Source organism: Cryptomeria japonica, chromosome 8 (assembly GCF_030272615.1).
Source record: "Cryptomeria japonica chromosome 8, Sugi_1.0, whole genome shotgun sequence".
Classification (NCBI taxonomy): domain Eukaryota; kingdom Viridiplantae; phylum Streptophyta; class Pinopsida; order Cupressales; family Cupressaceae; genus Cryptomeria; species Cryptomeria japonica.
Window position 1 is genome coordinate 428,930,001 of NC_081412.1, and position 19,422 is coordinate 428,949,422.

General features: G+C 37.2%; 1 protein-coding gene across 3 annotated transcripts in view; it reads left to right on the forward strand.

Annotated features, from left to right (window-relative positions):
• Positions 1 to 19,422, forward strand: part of LOC131067847 (uncharacterized) — a 96,507-nt gene that overhangs the window by 13,480 nt on the left and 63,605 nt on the right. For all 3 annotated transcript variants that reach the window (XM_058003018.2, XM_058003017.2, XM_058003015.2), the window contains 2 exons: positions 13,465 to 13,581; positions 13,682 to 13,766. In XM_058003018.2, the coding sequence (XP_057859001.2) occupies positions 13,465 to 13,581; positions 13,682 to 13,766 (202 nt within the window). The remainder of the gene's footprint in view (positions 1 to 13,464; positions 13,582 to 13,681; positions 13,767 to 19,422) is intronic.

Consider the following 19,422-nt stretch of genomic DNA (forward strand, 5'->3'; position numbering starts at 1 on the left):
ATTTAACTTTTATTCCATTGTTCTCTGTATTACGATTTTTTGTGGCAAATAACTTTGCAGCAACCATCCAACAAATGAAGGTTGAAGGCCTCAACTTCCATCCAACAAAGATTTTCAGCTAGTAACTAGAGATTTACTTTTTTTGTTTCAGGATTGTAGTTTGTAATAATTAAGTTGTTATTTTGTTGTACTTGACAATGTATTAATTGTTAGGTCCCGGAGACAATTGAGAGGGGGGGTGAATCAGTTGTCTAATAAATTCAAACAAAAAACAACTCAACCAACTTAATGCTTAATACCGGTAAACCAGTTAAGTATGCCGGTAGACAGTGTTAACAGTTAATTGCTATACCGGTAAAGATTAATGCATGAAACATAAACACAAAGTCATCCACAATACATAACACAAATATTTGTACGTGGAAACCCTGTAAGGGGAAAAACCACGGTGGGAAACCTTACCCACAATCAGATGATACTGTTGCAGATAGTAAGTGTACATAAATGGGGTCTGCATATGCAGAAAGGTCAACAGCCTAGAGCTCACTGCTCAATCACAAAATGGGAGTAACACTGACTACAGTTGGATGATAAAATCCAATAGGAATGTACTGCACAAAATAGCATCTTCATATGTTGGATTCAGTACAGGTGTAATGCTGATATGCTTCCACAAAAACCTAGCTTCTTCTTCAAATGATGTCTTCGTGTATAGCTCTGCTTAATCTCGCATATACCTTCACTTAATTCTTTTTCGCATTCCCACATTCGATCTTACAAATAAGATCTTACATTTATACCATAACCTAAGACCAATTTTAGTAGGTCGGCTCTACAAGATATTACAATAAAACATTTTACAAACAATATAATATCCGATGCAATAACCGATTAAACATGTCGGCTTAAAGCATTTACAACAATAATAAATCATCTCCATAGCGTGCCATGCTGATCTGGAAAAGATAAACCTGCCGGTGTAACCCTAGGTAACCCTGGACCTATTTGCCGGTAAAAGCAAATATGCAAATATGATTATACCAATGATTAATTCTTCAGAAAAAAGTGTCCACATGATGTCTTCGAAATTACCAAGTGTCTTCCATATCATTCCAAGTGCCGGTGATCATTATATCTTGCCGGTGAACCATATACCAGTAACTGTGCAATAGTTACTTGTTTGCCGGTGAATGCTGTTGGATCTCCAGAGTGCTAGTGCTTTAGTAGGTGTTGACATCAATGACAAAACCATACCAAAATACAAACAATAATTACTTGTTGGCTTGTGGGTAGTCATTAGGATTTGATTACAAGTGGTTTTCAATGATTGTATTCTAATGGGTGACCTTTGAGTACTTTAAATCTAAAAAACAAGGTGCCCAAGTACTTGTTTGCTCAAGGAGAGCTATCAACATCAAATGCCTCCTTGAATGTGTCTACAAGTGCATCACTTGGTGGATACCTAACTGTTGGTGTGCGTTTTATTACCCACCGAACATAGAATAAAATGTCTAAAGACACTCTATCCTCTCTTGAACAAAATCACCGCATATGCTAAGATTGCGAGAAGATCATATGGCTATTCCAAGGTTTCTTTTGTCAGGTCTTGATGTGTGGATAAGCTCAATGGGCGTTGTGATATGCTGGTAATACACAAAGGGACTTACGCTTGGCTCGTTCAATTCGCATCGAAGGTCTAAGACAATGATGCTCTACCAATTGGGTCTTGGATCATGGACTTCAAGAAAACTAAAAAAGGAGATAAGGGTTTAGAAGTTCTTATCTATTCCTAAGAATTCAAGAGACGGTATTGACTAGGTGAAACCAATAACCATGTTTTGCTTTGCCACACTAGGACAACTACAGAAAGTGGGTGCAATCTTTAAGGCGTGTGCTTATGATTTTCATGTCACGAATAACTACCATCAAATCGAACAATATTTATCTAGACAGAAGTTAAGCATCCACAAAGTAAGCTCTGACTAACTTTACACAATGAACAAAAATCACATTTTCATCAAAATTATGAGCGGAAGATTCACCATAAATCAATACTTATCAGATCTTGCATTCGTCTAACATGAAATAAAATCTAAACTATGATGAGGGTAAGAACCATGCAAACTCCAAAATAAGAGAAGTAATCACCATCAATTCGATCAATGCATTACTTATTACTTTGGCAGTCATAAACAACAATTTGCTTATCTCAATATGTTTGGCAACATACCCCCATGTTTTACAAATGAGGGGCGAGCTCAATTTATAGGTTCTTCAATTACAATTTAATGGCTAGGATTGATTTCGAATCAACGACTGAGATTACAAAATACAATCCTAATTAAGGTTTTTCACAACTAACTACCTCTTGACCAATGAGAAAATTACATTTGGGGATACTTGTCCGTCTGCTAAATATAAACCAATAATAGAATAGAAAGTTGTTGTATTGTGGAGTGTGCCCTCTAGAAGCTTCTGTGGATAAGTTGGGTTCATTGAACTTGGACATGTTGACTTGGAACAATTTGATTGGTTGGAAGATGACGAGGCACCACCTCACCGTGTTGGATGTCTTCCTTGGTCACTTTGTTTTTCTTCCACGTGCTTGCCTTAGAATTTCTTTCCTTGCCGACGACTCTTTCCTTTGTGCTTGCTTCTTCCTAGTTTGATCTCTTCTTACCACTTGCATTTGAATCTTTGAGGTCTGGAAGTCTCCCCTTGGAGTAGATGTTTGGACTTTAAGTTATTAAAACTTTCTTTCCTGATTGCTTTGAAATTCCTCTTGTTTGAACTGGACTGATGTTATTCCTTTGCATTCTCCAATTTGTGTCAAGTAATTGTCCAAGTATGGAAATTTGTTTGGAATGCTCCTCTTGTCACCATCTGATTCTGATTGGGAACTTGTCTTCAATTCTTCAGGAGATGAAACCCTTCAAGAAGTTGCCCTAATTGCTTCAATAGGTCTGGGATTGTAGATGAAAGCCCCCAAGAAGTCTGAATTTTTTTTCCATATTTTCACCAAGTCTGAGGACTTTTCTTTTAAGTGCCTTGAATTTGGAGAAGAATTCCTTCATGCTTTCGCCACAATGAAGGAAATTGGAACTTTATCTATGATGTAATTACCATACTTAGCCAAATTTTGGCTATTCAATTTCATTTTGTAACACCTTCATGTAGACCTTTCAACACTTAGCCAAGGTTTGACTCTTTTGTTGTGGAAAACTTCACACTTAGCCATTTTTATGCTTTTTTTTTGTTTCCTTTTGGCAAATTTCAACACTTGGGTCGGACTTCAAAAAAAGCATAGATAAAACATTCATTGCCAGGGTGAACTTTATGGAAAACATGAATTTTAAATATCTGCTGGGCGGAGTTTGGGATTTTCATGGATTTTCATTATTTCAGATCAGACCTTGGCAATTTTGAGGATTTCCAAACTCTTGCAGATCGGACTCGAGGAAAAACATGGACAATCCCCTCTAGGCACACTTTTCTTAGTCCACGTTGGACTTAACACACTTTATGACATGCTTGGATAGGACTTCAAACATTCTTTTCCTCGCTTGGGTAGGACTTTGAGAATAATTTTCCTCGCTTGCTAAAAAAAATCCACTTGTGTCTTTGAAAATCTTCCTTCCTTGAACTTGGGAGAGAGAGACCTTTCACTTTCGAGCTTGAGAAAGAATTTGAATGAAAATGACAAATTGAAATTGATATAAGGTTGAGAAGTTCGATCCTTTTTAGCATCTTTACATTTTTGGTAGATTCATCGATCCTAGTCCTCGTCTCATCTTCCTCGAAATGGCAACTCAATCCCTTTAAAAGAAAGTTTCTATTTTTGCTTCTTGGCACCACTTCACACCCTGTCCTCATCTTGTCCATGTGTTGGCAAGGAATTTTCAGAAATTCATGTGTTTTAAGAAATATCTCCAAGTGTTGGGCGAATTTTTTGAGAAATAATTCTAAGTGTTGGGCGAGTTTCCCTCTTGACTTTCAAACTTGGTCAATTTTCATCCAAGGCGGACTTCACCATATGTCAGGACATTCCTTTCATGACCATGGCGGAGTTTGTGTGTTATCAAGCCGCTTTTCCATCTCTCCTTGGCGGAACTGATTTTGGGACCTCCTTTGTTGTGGAATCAAGTGATAGACCCTATACTACTGACAATGAATATTGCTCGACTACCAACAACTGTACAAATGGAGATATTGGGAAGTATGCTCACTCATACTGTTATTGACAATGGGTTTGGCATGAATGTGCTTTTAGAGGAGACTTGGAAGAGTCTTAGGAAGCCCATTATTTGGTTGTTGACCTCCTAATTGATGGATATAAATCGATATGGTATAAAGGTGTTGGCTGTCCTCATGGCCCAATAGCTAAATATCAACGCTCAACCATTTGTTTTGAATTTTGTAGTCATCTCTACAAAGAAAAGGGCTGATGCTGCATTATTGGGCCAAGGTCGGTTGATAGCAGCCAAGGCTAATTATAATTGTATGAAGAAATAAAGGTTGGAAATACATAATAGATTTGAAGAACTAGTAAGTGAAGAAGTAGCCTCATCTAACAGATCATCAGATTTTGACTTTGATGAAGAACGCTTAGAAGGTAGAGACTGAGGTACCATAGAGTTGAATAATGAAAGGGCTTTGGAGTTGCAATCTTATTTGGAAGATAAAACTAGGTCTCTCAAAGGCCTCTTCAATAGGCAAATGGAAGATTGTAAAGTCTTTCAGCCTCATTGTAAATTTGTGGAAATCGAAGAAGGAAAAGGAAAAGAATGAGATGATTGTGAAGGATTTGTTCATTGAGCTTATTCTCTAAAGTTTACAGAATATAAAGTGGGTGATGTCTAGTTGGATGACAAATCAACGTATCAATTTGGAAGGGAGGAGGACATGAAATATAAAGAGTTTCCATTGGTAAATGATAATTTGGGTTTAGAAGTGATAACAAAATGATATTGGTTGGAGAATCCATAAATATGATTGATTTTGCAAACTTCATCGAATTGTCAGAATTGGATTTAACTAATGTTGAAGAAGGTATGATTAAAGATAGAGAAATTAATTATAATTTTTAATCTTAAGTCAATCATTTCTTCTTGTTCTAATGAATGTTACAAAGGACCCTATCTGTATTGTATACATCAACATGCAATCAAAGTTAGAAGATGATCCCAATTAACTTTAGACGAAAAATAAGGAAAAGGGAAAAGAACCTTGCAGTGGGTTGGAAAAAAAAATACAAAGAAAATTAATGAAGGTGGAAGGCACACTACAAGATAGGTCCCACATGGAAAAAATAAAGAAAAAAATAATATAGGAGTATTGTTTGCAGTGGGTGGAAAAAGGAAAAAATCAGTATATAACTCTTTATCAATCAGTTCACTGTTTGTACCCCAAATGATTTTTTGAAATTTTTGCACCCAACTCTACTGTATGCTCCAGTATTAACCTGCACTTTCTCATGCTCCTGGACGGCTCTTTACTCACCCTTTTTTGGCCTCCACTCTCCAGGACTGTTTTGCATTAACATACATGGGCCACATCATTCAAACATCGGAAATCGCCATGTTTACATTTCCATTTTTGTGGGAGAAGAAATGGCCATGTTTACTGCTTCAAGGATATGGAGAACCATCCATGGTATGAGGAATGTAAGGAGGAGGAAACCTTGAAAAGGAGGGTTTTAACAAGTATTTACCATTTTGTAGTGGAAATTTCAGGATTTGCCACTGCAGTCATGGCAGATAAAGGAAAGAATCTGCACTTTGGAACTTCATTGTTTGCACAGAAGTCACAAATCTGGAAAAATGCATTCCAACAGTGAGACATGAGTTGGAGTGCTGGGTGCTTCCAGATTTGAAGCCCACTCCTAGGAACTAATGAAAACAGAAAAAAGACAGGACCACAACTCCATTCAGCAAAGCATCAACATCTCTTAGGGCCGCTTCTCGCCCTAATGTTCACTGATTTAATTCCTTTGTTCTTTTGTTCTTTTGTCAGCTAAGAATCTGACCTGTATTTTTGGGGAGGATGATATTTTTCATAAAAATTAAATTTGTTTTGTTATTTGGTATTCGACTATGTATTAATTACTTGTCATTTTGTGGGTAGTTGTTAGGTGTTGGTTGTGAGTGGTTGCATTCTCTTGCTAACCATTGGGCACTTTAAATGGAATTCTCATAGTCTAGGAAAAGAGTTTGATTTTGGTATTGACTTCCCTGGTCTACCTATATTTAAGGAACTCTATATGCACAAAGCGTTGACTGGTATACATCTGTTAACTGGTATGCATTGTGTTTTACGTTCATTTATGCGAGTGTTAGTCTTATCAGATAAAGGAGTAAACAGTGACTCCTACATTCTTGTTGAAGCTTTATGTCATATGACAGCTGAATGATTTGGTAATTTTGATTTAGATGATGTATATAACAATTCTCGGATGCTTTGGATGTTATATTGACTTTTTTATTGGCTAATATTTAGTGATGCATTAAAATTTTATAAAATCAATAAATGATATAATTTTCTTTAAAATTTAGCGATTCAAGTTTCATGTTTGATGTTTAATTTAAAAGTTCTAATGTTACTCGGTGTAAGCAATTTTTTGGAGCTGCTTCTTGCATAACCCTGTACCAGTGTATCCATATAATCTTGATCCATTGTATCTGTCCACAATAGTCTCAACCTAAGTTGTCATTGCGTGATATCTTTGCTCTTTGGTATGTCTCTAGCAAACCAACCAGTTTGAGCCAGTTAATCTATTCTGGAAGAATGAATATCAAGTTTATTAAGTTTATAGCAGTTGAATCAACGTTTTCGCATTTAACTCAAAGGATGTTTAAAAAACAATAGAGCTGTTGTGTTTGTGCAAGTGAAAGCATATGAAATTGTTAAATTTGTACTAATAAAACCCTAGCTACTGCAAGATTTTTCTTGGACCTCTCCTATAAAGGGATAAAATACAGGAAGAATGAGGCCAAGTTGAAGTTCAAAGAAGATTTTACGTTGGTACTTGTTTGATTAAAATCCATCTAGACAGTTGGGAGATCAGGAAATGTATATCGCTTCTGTCACTAAGCCATTGATAATGTAACTCATTTTAGAAAGGAACCATAATGCCAATCATGAGAATCACACAGAAAACACTGAGAGGGTGGGGGGTGAATCAGTGTTTTAAACTTTTCTAAACTTCAGAGCACTCAAGAAACCTACTAGCATACAGTGATAAAAATGCAAACAAAAATGAGACATGAACTCGGAATTTTTCTCGTGGAAAACCCTTTTGGGTAAAAAACCACGGCACAAAATTTCTCCAATATCAAAGAATGGGCACCAACCCAGATTACATAGTACACAGCTAGCAGGAAAGCACCGACTCTCCACTCAGCACCAACTGAGACCAGTATACCAATTCTCAAAACATAAGAGAGCTCCAACTCCCTTCCAAATAGATATTTAAGAAAACAAAATTTCCTTCAGCTCTTCTTGCTGGACCAGAATTCTGAATACAACGTCTATACTGAAATTAATGATTCAGAGATCATCTTTTAAACAAAAACGATCTCCCTATTTGACATTTGAAGAACCAAACACGTGTATTAACACCCAGCCCTCTGCATAATATTGTTTCCACGAGACACACACTTAAGAGCCACTTAACACTACATATTTATCAAAATCACAAATCTTTTAAGCTGCACACAGACTTTTGCAGAATTGAAGTCGATGACAACCAACTTCCAGCAAAACGCACCCAGCTAAACATGACTGAAGTCGCCCATCCAAAAAAATGTAGAAAGAAGAGTCAACGCATTTTCTCAGTTATCATTCCCGACAGCAAAAGAATCAGAATTACACTTCATCAGAACCATACACCAAGACCACTACTTCCACTTCGAGCTTTCCAGGTAGAAAACAAAAACCACGAACTCCGCTATCTTAATTACCCATGATGTTTTAATAACTGTCGAAACACCACAAATATTACACATCACTCCCAGCATTGAAAATTTGTTCATGTTCTTCGCTGAACATATATCCTGCTTTTGCTCTTCTACACGACATGCCTTCATTTCAAAATACACACACCCTCTGCCATAAAAAAAACGGAGCTATTTTTAAGAGCCCGATACAACTCATGCGGCAAATTCCAGCACAGGAAAGAATAAAATCCATTATCAGCAGCTCATGTACCGCACCACTACAATATATGTATCGCACCTTTTTTTAAAAAGAAAAAAACGACAGCTGTACAACCAAATTGCCTCTGCCAGATTCCATAAAGAAAAACGGCAGAATAAATTTTCAAAACCCATGACTCTATTTTGGCACAAAATATTTCAACACACTCCACAAAAAGTCTGGCGGCAGAATAATTGAGATCAATTCGATGCCAAAAAAGAAAGAACTATCAACACATCAACACATGGCTGGAAAAAAATCATTTCATTTAAAACGCACCTTTACACCTTCCACGCACACCTGCCATAACATTAACTATCTTCAACACTACTGCCAGAAATTCAATACCCACGACCACACAAAAACATTCTTTACTCATAAGTGAATTTGTAGACTATATGAAGTATCGCTTTTGTAAAAAAATTAGGGTCCCACAAGGAATATTCAAACAAAGACTTGGCAGATTGATGACATGGCAAAAAGTTTGACTCAGCAGCTGTCAAAGTGACAAGTAAGCATGCAACTAGGTGAAGCTGACAACCAAGCAGCTGAAGCTGGTCAAGCATCTCAAGCAGGTCAAGCAGGTCAAGCACGTCAAGTAGCTCAAGCACGTCAAGCAGCTCAAGCAGCTCAAGCATGTCAAGCATAGTTGAAAATCTCGGACTCGCCTCGGACTCGGCAAACCAAAATTTTGGACTCGGACTCGGACTCGTGAAAGACTCGCGAAAGACTCGGCAAAGACTCGGCAAAAAAAAAAAACCGTAGTTTTACAAAAAAACATAAAGAAATTAATGCATTTAGAGAACATAAGTGCCATAATTGAAACATTACACATGTCATATGATCTACAAAGTACAAACACGCAATATTTGAAATTTCATCATTCATGGCAGCATATTCAAGTTTCAAGATTCAACTCTAAAATGTATAATACTATAATGGCAGCATAAGTATATAAATGTTCACAAAATTACATATAATGATATGTCCAAGTCCAACTGCAAATGTGAAAAACAGCAATGTGAATGAACAAACCAAAGAGAAGACTACATTTTCCTCTTTGTATTTTTCCTAATATAGCTCAATTTTTCAGGCCTTGAGCTAGAAGTAGTAGCAGTGGGTGTTGTGGTATCTAAATGGTGAGATGATTCTTCTTCAAAGTCATAGTCCTCATCATCATCCTCATCTTCGTCCTCATCTTCATCCAATCTTGCTCCTTCTACATCTTGTGCTGCTCCTCTCTCTATTTCTGCAATTTCTTCTTCGGTAAGGAGGACATCATCACCATCATTTTGTTCATTCATGGTCCAATCACCATATGGATCAATTTCATCCAAGTCAATGGCCTCATGTGAAACACCCTCCACCTGTCTAACTCGAAGGCGAAGGTTGTACCGAACAAATACTAGATCATTGAGCTGCTTTTGTGACAATCTATTTCTCTTCTTTGTGTGAATGCTTTCAAAGACACTCCAATTTCGTTCACACCCAGAAGCACTGCATGGCTGAGACAAAACACGGATAGCTATCTTTTGAAGATTAGGCGTGCCGGCACCATAATTCTCCCACCATAAATCTACAAAAAACATTTAGAAATATTAGAATTGAGAAAAAAATGTAACAATCAAGTTTGTAGATTTTTTCTTGCACTATTGAACTAAGTTACTAAATGTTTTACCTGGTTGTTGTTTTCCTCTCCTATCAATTGCTAGTTGTGATGAGAAGAGTCTCCCCTCTGCACTTTTGTAGATCTTGAACAATGGAATGAACATTTCCAAATTCAGAAATAGATACTAGATAGTCAAAGTGTCAAACTCAAATTCAATAATGAACATTTCCGAATTCATAAATAAAGATAGAGCAATTGCAAATGTCAAATCTCACCTCCAACTCATCAAGAACCTTGTCTCTCAACTCAAGATCAGGTGTCATCTTATCAATGCATGTAATAACACCTGCCATGACCTCCTCATCAGCCCTAAATGAATCAGAGAAGTAGAATTTCGGGTTCAAAAAGTAGGCGAAGGCATGTATCGGTTGGTGGAGTTGGTTTGTCCACCTACGATCAATGATGCGCCAAAAGATTTCACATTTTCTTGCATTTCCACGATATTAATGTGAAATGGCCTCTTTGGCCCTATCCATGGCCTCATAAATGAAACCCATTGGCATGCCCTCTCCATCCACCATACGAAGAACCCTCACCAAAGGTTCTGTCACCTAAAAAAATTAAAACAAATTTTAAATTAATACAAAATCAACCCCTAAAAAATAAAATCAGCAAATAGACAAGATTGTATAAACTTTACTTTTGTGTTTGTTACTTACCGCAATCAACTCCTCTCCACTTTTATTGAACCCATCATCAAAAATAATGGTCACAATCTTCTCTGCTTCAGGTCTTTTGGAGTATGCAGACCCCAACCAAGCATCTGACACAAACATCTGCTTAAGATGAGGAATGGCACTAAGAATGCTCTGCAAAGTGATGAAGTGGCTAGCAAATCGTGTCACTCCAGGTCACACAAGGTCCTTGCCATTTGTGTATTTTCTCATCAAAGCAAGCACCCAAGTATGGTTGTAGATGAATTTGGTGACACTTTTTGCATCTTCAACCACCTTCTTCACCCATCCAATCTTCCCAATGTCCTCTAGCACCAAGTCCAAGCAATGTGCAGCACAAGGACTCCATGTAATCGAAGGATGCCTCTGCATAAGCATTCTACCTGCAGATACATATGTAGCTACGTTGTCCGTGATAATTTGGACAACATTCTCAACTCCAACTTCCCGAACCACACCATCCAACAGATTACACAAAGTCTCTGCATTTTTTATTTCATTTGAGGCATCAACAGACTTTATGAATACCATTGCACCATTTGAAGCCACCAAGAAGTTGAGAAGAGTCCTATTCCGTCCATCTGTCCATCCATCAGATAAAATGCTGCATCCTTTTCTCTTCCAATACCTTTTCTGATCATCAACCACACCTTCTGTATTTTTCACAGCTTTCTCTAGCAATGGCCCACTGAAGTCATGACCTGTTGGGGCCTTAAACCCCTTACCCGCCACTGTACATGCATTAACAAAACTTTCCCAGTACACATTGTTTGCTGCATTGAAAGATAGATTATTGTAAAACCAAAAGTTTGAAGCTGCTATCCGTGCTTGTTCATGCTTCTCTTTATTCCATCCTGTACCTTCAAGTGAAGGTTGTGCACCTGGAACATTGCGTGGTACAAAAAAATTAGGGTCTGATCTAACAGGAGTGCCACTAGCCTCACCCTCATTGTCACCAAAAGATGAAAGTGACTGACGACCCCGACTATGACCAATGGGACCCGAAGTGGACAATGTGGGATTCATTGCAGCTGCTATGGCTTCTCTTGTTTTTTGCCTTTTTTCCTTATGCATATCATTCTCAGCAAGAATGGCCTTCATCTCTCTAATAATTTCAGGAGTTGATTTGGGGCATGCCTCCACACCATATCCAGGTATTTGTGCAAGGTGGTATTTTAATCTATTGATTCCACCAGTCATCCATCTTGTGCATTCGGTGCAAGTGACCTCCCCCTTTTTGCTTCCTGCAATCCCATATTTCCAAGCTTTATCTCTTTGTCTTCCTGACCTTGGGGTTGCCCTTGGAGTTGAACTTGCCATTGCTGATTTAACATGAAAAAAAAAAATCAGCAGGGTTTTATGGAAAATCAACAAAAAAAATGACAATGAATCATTTGGGAAAAATAGCATTCAAAAACAAGAAAAAAAAAAGAGGAAATAACTTAGGAAAGAAAATAGAAAAAAATTTGGCAGCATATCCCCTTGTTTTTCAAGATTTTTTTCAGTTTCAAAACAATGAAATGATTCAAATGAAAAAAAAAAAGAAAGAGAAAAATCCTTACCTAGATCTCTCTTGCTGATTTTTCCTTCTTCCCTCTACTCCTCCAAACCCTTCTAACCTGCTCCAGCCAAAAAAAACCCAAATTGAAGTCAAAAAATGAAAAAAAAAAGTGGTTTTAACCCCCACGGGCGCGTTTTTTCTGGGCCCGCGAGTCCCTGTGAAAGACTCGCGAGTCCGAGCGAAAGACTCGCGCGAGTCTTTGCGAAAGACTCGCGAGTCTTTCTCAGGGACTCGCCTGGACTCGCCACGCGAGTCCTAGGCGAGTCGACTCGGCTCGCCAAAGGACTCTCGAGTCCGTGGCGAGTCCGAGGCGAGTCAAAGAGTTTTAAAACTATGATGTCAAGCAGCTCAACCAAAAATGAGAAAATTTAATGAATAATCAGTAGCTCGAAAAGCACATCAAACTCAGTCCAATGTTATTTTAAGTAATCCTCTAGTTTGAATAGCACAAGCTTGACAAAAACACTTGACATCAATGACAAAATGTCTAACAAATCATATACCAAGGGGTGGCAGCTGATAGTCTCAGGTTGTGGTCCTCTCTCTTTCCTAGCTGTATGTTTACAATTTTCATAGAAACTTCAAATCAGAAATCAAATATCTATTCCCAAATAGTATACCATCCACACATAATACAATAATGAGAATGCAACCATTATCAGTTTTAAAATAAACACAATGATTGGACTTAGACCTCTGAAATCCCAAACTCAACACATAGGTATCAAACATTTGGTACCACATCCTAGGAGACTGTTTCAGATATTACAAAGACTTTTTCAACTTGTAAACCAGATTTTCTTTACTTTTCACCATGAAATGCTCTGGCTGTAACAAATAAATCTCTTCCTCCAAATCACCATGAAGGAATGCTGTCTTCACATCCATTTGCTCAATTTACTAATCATGAACTATAGCAACAATACTGATTTGTAATTTCTTAGTGGCAAATAATTAAATAGTCATAAATTTCTCTGATTTGATATTTGATGTCAGAAATTCTCTCCTAGAAAGTGCAGTTATGGATCTCTTCTATCCCAGGTGTTGAAGTCGCTTCTTTGTTTTCTTATCCTTATTTTCCCTTTCCTTTTCTTGTGTTCTTTTTGCTTTGGATCAGATTGAAAATCTATAGGCACTATGTGTCTTGATGGTGAAATTATGCAGTGGTCAATGTGATTGTTCATTAATTTTCTCTTACCTGTGTGAGCAATCATGCGTTACTATATTGCAGTCTATTTTCCCTATTTCCTACTTGCAGGCAGCCGAACAGATTTAATTTTCTAGATGATTGTAAGAAATTTCTGATGAATGAGTGGGAAGAGCTTCAAGATCTCATGCAAGTTATTGATGTTACTGTCTTATTTCAGGACGGAGGCAGAATCGTTGAGGCATTGTTCTGCTAAGTATTGCACTCTAGTACCCCCTCCCAGGTCTACTATTGCTGCTGCTTTCAGTCCCGATGGCCATAGGCTTGCATCTACACAGTGAGATCTGTTCTTTATCAAATTTCAGATGGAAGTTTCTAGTTTGCTATGTGTTGACATTGATGCAACATAATTGGTCTAATGTGGTTTCTTGCTACAGTGGTGATCATACGGTGAAAATAATTTGTTTTCAAACTGGGGGCTGTATAAAAGTTTTAAGTGGACATCGGCGAACTCCTTGGGTGGTGCGTCTCATTCAATTCCAACTCTGTTCTTTCTTTAAAGTTCTTAGTTAAGAACCGTGGCTTGTAATTTCATTATTAAATTATTTGTTGTCTCCATGAGTGGACAGCAAACTAGAAATCAAAGGATATTTAGTATTTTCTGCAGCTTTTTGTAGCAAGAGTCTCAATCAATAAAAAGGCACTAGCAAAAGAAGATATTGAACAGGTTGTTAATTTAAGTAGTCAACACCACTTTGGCATATTTATTAATATCATAACCAGATGGCTACTTGAACTTTAAATCTTTAATTAATATTTATCTCAATAAGTAGAATGTCAACATTGGTCAAATTTATCTCAACCAGTAAGTCAACGATTGCAATGCATTAAAGAGTGTAAGGACTGAGATAAAATAGTGACTTTGTTTGAGATATTGGTTGATTGTCTTCTAAGCCAAGATAATCCAACTGGATTCAATTTACTAAGCCTATGCATCACAAGGTAATATACCATGTCCTTCCTTCTCATAAAGTTGATCTTTCTCTTTCGACGATAAAAGGGTTTTGTTGGGGCCTCAGTTCAAAGCTTTTGAGGGAGTACATTGTATGTTACCTCGTGAGGAGTTGATGAGGACAATCAGTAATCCCAAATATTTATTTACACCCATCTTTGGTATTCATTTTCATCAACATTTCTGGTATCAATTTCAATCATTAGACCCCAATTTTCAAATTTAAGTCAATTGATGTCCCTATTATGCTATAAACAATTTACTCGCCCTGGCTTAACTTGTGTTCCATTTGCTTATTTGACTCTGCATTATGATGGCTCATAATAAGTAGACAAATGACTCAAGTTTGGTAATTCACCCAAAATATTTAGCTTCTCTCCTGTCTGACTTCTTGTCTAGCAATATTGGCTGTACCTGCCACTGGAAAACCTAAATAGATTTAACTTTATGTTAATCTGACTTCAGTTGGTATGCAAGTCATGTTTTCCCACTACAACCATATGGTATCAATGTTAATTTTACACCTTAACTAATTCTCTTTACCATATATTTTTTAAGTGTTACTCCATTATTCCCATAAGGTTGTCAATTTCTTGATTAATTTGGGTCAAGCCATGACTCAACCATCTTCACACAGTCTCAAAATCAGATTTAACTTTATGTTTTCCTGACGTCAGTTGGTATGCAAGTCATGTTTTCCCCCTATAACCAGATGGTACTAATGTTAATTTTACACCTTAGCTAATCCTCTTTACCAAATATTTTTTAAGTGTTACTCCATTATTTTCCATTAGGTTGTCAATTTCTTGACTAATTTGGCTCAAGATATTACTCAACCATTTTCTCAGTCTCAAAATCAGACTTGTCTTGATTCTTGATTTAAATTTACACTTCTCACTTTTCATATTGTTAAGGCAAAAGGCCCATGAGACATGCGGTTGACTAGCCATTTGACTCAAGATATATTTCTAAGTATGATTGCACATTGACCCGTAACTTGTACATAGAAAGTTATATAACACTTTCAACAAATTGCATGAATTGTTTACCATGGGACCCATACTCATGTTTAGTTGACCATGAAATCAATCTCAACTTTGTGCAGTCACTTCCTTTTGGACATTGTACGACTTGGCTTACTTTCACCACAATCAATTCTAGAGTTCTTTTATCAGATTGTATGTAGCAAGAATTATCCAACACAAAACAATTACAAAAGATTTAAATAAACCCTACAAATAATTGAATTTATGAAAGTGATTTCAAAGGTTGATATGCTGTCAGGAAAAGATACTTCAATTTGATTTTCCTATTCTATCTACATCAGAGCTCAGAATCATATCAGCCATTTCATTGTTACCAAGAGTAGATTTGCTACCCTTGCAACCTCCCAAGATTTTGTCTAAGACATTAGCAGTCAGAAAACAGATGATAACAATATTTGTGGGGCAAATGTGAAATCAACATGCTACATTGCACATCTATGCACTTGATATGCTGCAACAAAACACAACACTCAAAGTACTCAAGGTCAATGCACCAAGCATGGTGACACAAGCAGAAGTCCTAACCATGTCATGTGACAACATTGTGACAATCATACGAGAAGATAGAGTTTCCTCTGAGCATGGTTATCAGACTCTAGTTTACAATCTTATTCTCTCACAAACACAAGGATTAGAATGAGAGTGACATACTGCCTCATTACACAACCAAAGATGGCTCAACAAATATCCAAAGACTAGGATTACCTACACAAGAGGTAGGTTAGTTGAGAGATCCAAGACCACAACCAATTGAACCACCAACTAGTTGTTCTCACACAGAGGCACACATTCCAACACAATGGAGTAAATGACTTGCAAAGTCCCTAATACAAGGGAGTAACTTTCATTTAGGAACTTTTCCCAAAAACATTTGGCAAATGAGCATTGTCCAAGGGTCGACCCTTTTTAGTTTACATTGCCCTTATCACTAGTGTAGTGAGCAACCTTAGGGTTGCACCAATTAAAACAATTGACCCACCAAATTGCCCCTTATACCCTAGAGCATGTCACCCCTAGCAAAATAGGTGACCTAGAACAAAGAACAACCTAGTATTTGAACTTAAGGGTCTCGAAGGTTCCAAATTTGAGTTTCGAGCTAACTAAAGGGTCCTTGACATGTCTACAAACATGATATACTCTAAGCACTATGTCTCAACCTCATAAGACAATAAACAAGGTCTCACAAACCAACACGAGTGCAAAACCAAGACAAACCAAGCCTATAGCAAGCTAGACACAAGACAAGGTGTAACACCCTCAACCCATGTTCTCTTTACAAATCGATGTTACCATACATTTGCTACATTCTCTAGGTTCAATTTCGCATGTCTAAAATTCACAAAAAACCCAAGAATTCATTTTAAGCCAAAATGATACTATTCACTAGCATTGATTATTGTGGTAAATGCATTATCTTATTGAAAGAATAAAATGTACAAATACATATAGGCATTTACACAGATGATGTTTCCTAAAGAAACAATCGAACACTGAAGACTAAATTAGAAACAAATCTAATCTACCTATAAAATACATTATTGACCATTAAATAAATAAGATATGCTAATGTTAATCTAATACCCTCCCTTAATGGTCAATCTGTTAACTACACCAAGTTGCCCCCTAAAGTTTACAAACGTGTTCAGGCCCAAAGACTTGGGTGAGGATGTCTGCAGTTTGATCCTCAATTGGAACATACTGCAATTGAACTGATCCATCTTCGACAAGTTGGCAGATGAAATGACAGTGAAGCTCCACATGCTTGGTTCTTTCATGGAAGACTGAAATTTTGGCAAGTTTGAGCACCCCTTGATTATCGCAGTAGAGGGGTGAAGAACCTGCTTGAGACATTTGAATGTTCGAAAGAATCCTTCGAATCCAAACTGCCTCACAAGTTGCTTTAACAGTTCCTCGATATTCTGCTTCGGTCAAGGAAAGAGCTACCGCTTGCTGCTTCTTGCTGGTCCATGTGATTGCACTTGTTCCCAGACTGAAGACATACCTAGATGTAGACTTCTGGTTATCAATAGAGCCTGCCCAATCTGAGTACGTGAAACCAACGAGTCTAGGATCTTTGCTTCTGCCATACAAATGCCAAAATTATAAGTGCCCTTCACATATCTCAACACACGCTTCTCTACAACCCAATGATCAGCTTTAGGAGCTGTCATGAAGCAAGAGATGTAGCTCATTGCATAATAGAGATCAGGTCTAGTGGCGGTGAGATAGATGAGACTGCCCACTAGTTGCCTGAACGTTGATTCATCCACCACAAGTGAATTCAAATTGGCCGACAACTTCAGCCCTTTTTCCATAGGTATAGAGGTAGGTTTGCAATCCTACATCCGAAACTTATCAAGTAGACTCCAGGCATACTTCGACTAAGAGATAATGATATTGCCATCGGTCTGCCAAACCTCAAAACCTAAGCAGTAATGCAGAAGTCCCAAGTCTGTCATGTCAAAGGACTGGCACAAACTTTGTTTGATCTGCTCGATCAAAAGTGCTGAACTATTAGTGATAATTAGATCATCAACATAGATAACAAGTAGAAGAATATCACCAATAGTAGTTTTGACATACATATTGGAATTGGAAAGACTCCTCTGAAAGCCTTGATCACTGAGTTACTTATCAATTTTTATGTACCAAGCCCGAGGAGCCCGTTTGAGGCCATAGAGTGCTTTCACTAACCTGCGTACTTGGTGTTTTTTATCGGCAATCTTGAATGTTGGAGACTTCATCATATAGATATCTTCCTGCAACTCACCATTGATGAATGCACTCTTGATGTCCATTTGATGGACTTTCCATCTAAATTGGATTGACATGGCAAGAACGAGCTGAATTGTACTCATTTTGGTTGTAGGAGCAAAAGTCTCCTCATAGTCAATTCCTTCTTTTTGGGAAAACCCTCGATCAACTAATCGAGCCTTGTACTTATCAAGGGTTCCATTAGCTTTATACTTAACTTTATACACCCATTTACAGCCAATGGGCTTTTTCCTAGGTGGAAGATTAGACAGGACCCAAGTGTTGGTGTTCAGCTTCCATGGCCTGTTCACACTTATGTATACCTTTAGCCTTTGCATATGTCTGAGGCTCATAAACATTGTGGATGTTGGCCATAAAAGCAAAATTAACTGTATGCTGCTGTTTGCTCCTGTTTCTAGACGATCTACCCTCAATGAGTTCATCATCATGAAGATCACCAATAGTCTTGGCCCACCACATAGGCAGGAGAGTAGAAGTACCAACATCTAAAACAGGTGGATCAACATCACCAGGAATGTCAATAACAAAGTCATCAAGATGCTGCTCAAGATTTTCTTGAGGAAAGTTGGGTGGTGCAACAACATGCTGGAGAGACTCCACAACTTCAGATTCAGAGTCCGCCGAATCCCTCCCATTAGGTGGACCTAAGGTAAGACGAACACCCAAATCCTTAGCCTTCAGAGGCTGATCCTCAAGGGTCAAAACAGGAGAAGAGAGCTGAAAATGCTCTCGTTCTTCATCAAAAACATCCCGATTGTGTGATGTCCCCATCTAAATAATCAAAATATGATGATGCCCGCTTTAAAGTAGAATAATAATAATAATAATAATAATAATAAAAACAAGATTTAATATATAATTTATATTTATTAAATATTTATACTAATTTCATATTTATCAAATAATAATATAAATTTTACAGTATTATATTATTGACAAAATAACAAAGTAATTGGAAAACAAATATAATAATAAATAAATTCAGAAAAACAACTATTCAATAAAAACAATATATAAATTTATAATAGAATAGCAATCATCCTAAACAATAAATAAAGTTAATTATTAAATTAAATATAAGTAAAGTGCTGGTATCGATCATATATTAAGACCAACTATGCAGAGTAGACTGAAGGAGCAGCCAATCTATGATTAACTTAATCATTAGGCGATTCTAAGCATAAAATATCCATTCATTATTATCACTGTTAGAGATAATGGAAAGAGCACCAATTGCCATCAAAAATTAATTGTACAACTAGGAGTTATACATACGGTCATACTGCTGGACAAAGAAGGAATTGATGAAGATAAAGCTTAGGCAGCAATCATTAAAACAATTAAT